The sequence below is a fragment of the Laccaria bicolor genome, genomic scaffold (genome assembly GCF_000143565.1).
Source record: "Laccaria bicolor S238N-H82 LACBIscaffold_21 genomic scaffold, whole genome shotgun sequence".
In the NCBI taxonomy this organism is placed as follows: Eukaryota; Fungi; Basidiomycota; class Agaricomycetes; order Agaricales; family Hydnangiaceae; genus Laccaria; species Laccaria bicolor.
The window spans coordinates 698,330-700,702 of record NW_001889892.1 but is presented as its reverse complement, the minus strand read 5'-3'; the positions used below and the strand labels follow the sequence as shown (position 1 = coordinate 700,702).

The following is a 2,373-nucleotide window of genomic DNA, read 5'->3' as shown; positions in this document are numbered from 1 at the left end:
CCTAGGTCTTTTTTTTATATCCCGACACCCCCTTGATCGGCCCTGTAAAGCCTAAATTCATGACTGGGTGGCCACACACAATGCTCTGAAGGAAGAAAAGGCTATGAAATGGCAACAAGAGACCTTATACATCAAATTTAGTATTCTATGCAAATTCTACATGTCAGATAATAGCCAGATACTTAGTCCCAGTACAATTGACAGAACTCCTTCCAGGTACAAAACATGTGGAAGCAACTGTCAGTGAGTGTGAAACCGAAGGGCGAATTGGGACTTCTCGACGAAGGCGTGAGTGCGAGATAGCGGCAGAGAATATCCGGGGTACGTGAGAGAGAGAAAGTAACGTGGTGCCGCAAGGCGTCACCACGTTGAGATTATCCTGTGACCCAGGAATTGGGGCGTGGTCACCCGGCGCAGGACTCTTGTATCCTGGAGGGGAGGCATAAGGCTGCCTAGCTGTACAGAAAAGGGGTGACTCCATCCACATGTAATATATGATGTGGTTGCAAAGTGAGTTTATTATTATGTACCTGGAGCTACATATACAGAGTAAACATGGGTAAATATGATGGTCCTAGGTTACACAAGAAGGGAAGTAGAGTATACTAGCATGCCGTTACAAAGCCCCCCTGTGAGATAGGAGCATCGTCCGCAGTAGGAAGGTTTCTTGACAAGGTTCCCAATTTCCGTAAATTGGTCTCCTTATGTTCCTACCTGGGTTTTAGTCTCGATCTACCAGTTTGTCCCGTTATTACACTCCGAGCAGTCCGAGAATTCACTCACATCGTAAACCATCCTAGTTCGGTCGTTATACCGTAGTGCAATCCCAAGGAGGGCGGTGACGGCAAATTTAGCAGTGAATGGAGATTAGTGCTTGGAAGTCCAGTCTCAAGACTGAAAAAAGACTGAGACTGGACTGAACCAAGACTGCCCAAGACCGGAAATTCCCAGGACCATCGAAGACCGCAACCGCGGTCCAGTCTTTGGTCTCTCACAATTTCGGAAATTTGAAGACCATGAAGACCGACAAAAAACCGGTCTAACCGGTCTCAACCGGAACTCATAACCAAACACAAAACACAAACACAACTCATAACCAAACACAACTTTCCTCCTCCTACCACCACCCTCCCTGTTACCATCACCACCCTTTGTGACGACCACTTTGCATCGTGAGCACCCCCGATGGGCTAAACGACCCGTATGCTCACACATCGACCACCACCTCACACGCTGGAGGCTCAGCAACGACACCCATGGCCACGGCGCGCCACATCATCCTCCACAACGACGCCCCCCCCCCTGCCAGACATCACCTACGGCCACCACCACCCACACCACCAACCACAATGGCAACAACAAACACCTGCCATGCACGACTGTCGTCAACTCTCACACCCACCTCACACCAACCACAACAACAACAACGAGCGCCTGCTACGTCGACAGCGCATGGAGAAGACTTCCCTCGCCCTCTGCCGCTTTTGGCAATGACAAGCGCACGACAACGGCCACGCAATGACGATGGAGATAGGTGGATGACGATGACGTGACATGGCAGCAATGACGGATGACGGAGGACAATGCAAAGAATAGTGTTCGCAAGTTCAGTTCAGTCCGGTTTTTTGCCCCCAAAACGCGCAACCGTGGACCGCAACCGGTCTAGGACCGACCCAGATATTGAGGGAACCGAACCGAACCACTTAGGACCGGTCTATTTCGGTCTATGGAGCCGGTTCAGACCGATCCAGACCGGTTTTTTTGCGTATAATTTATTATACCAATATAAACCATTTGTATCTTGACTATTATTACTCTGAAAAATAAACGGGTTATATGAAATAGTAAAGCATGTAAATACCCGTCATTCTACTAATTTCGAAGAGATTTAATGAAGATTTGACATAGCTATGACTGAAACCGAATTACATCTCGTAGAGACTCGGGTGAAATATGGATTTGGTTATATCTTTCTCAATTCTTAACCGTTTTTGATGAAACAAAAACCCAATAAAAGGTAATAAATGTGGTTACAAGGGTATGTAACGCACGTGACCGTTTAACCGGTTGCAATTGATTAAAACCGGTCTTTGAACGGTTTTAATATATTTTCGAAATGAGGCAACCGGCAACCGGACCAACCCCAAATTGGGGCAACTGCAACCGAAAAAAAGACTGGACCATAGACCGGTTCAGTTCGGTCCACCGGTTTTTTGCGGTCCTATGGACTGAACCTTTAAACACTAGCAAAGAATGGCGACGGCTGACAACGGACAGCAACAAGGAAGTGCGAGTGCTCCCCCCACCCCCCTCATGTAGTACTACAGTGTATTTAGTCAATTATATACATGTTCTCCCCATGTCATAGCTCCG

At 47.7% G+C, this 2,373-nt stretch overlaps 1 protein-coding gene across 1 annotated transcript; it reads left to right on the top strand.

The window, feature by feature from the left end:
* Window positions 1-1,583: 1,583 nt before the first annotated feature.
* Window positions 1,584-1,805, top strand: LACBIDRAFT_302653 (uncharacterized protein; the record flags this gene model as incomplete). Its single annotated transcript, XM_001883575.1, has 1 exon — window positions 1,584-1,805. One exon carries the CDS (start codon window positions 1,584-1,586, stop codon window positions 1,803-1,805), a length of 222 nt encoding a protein of 73 aa, XP_001883610.1.
* Between the last annotated feature and the right edge of the window lie 568 nt (window positions 1,806-2,373).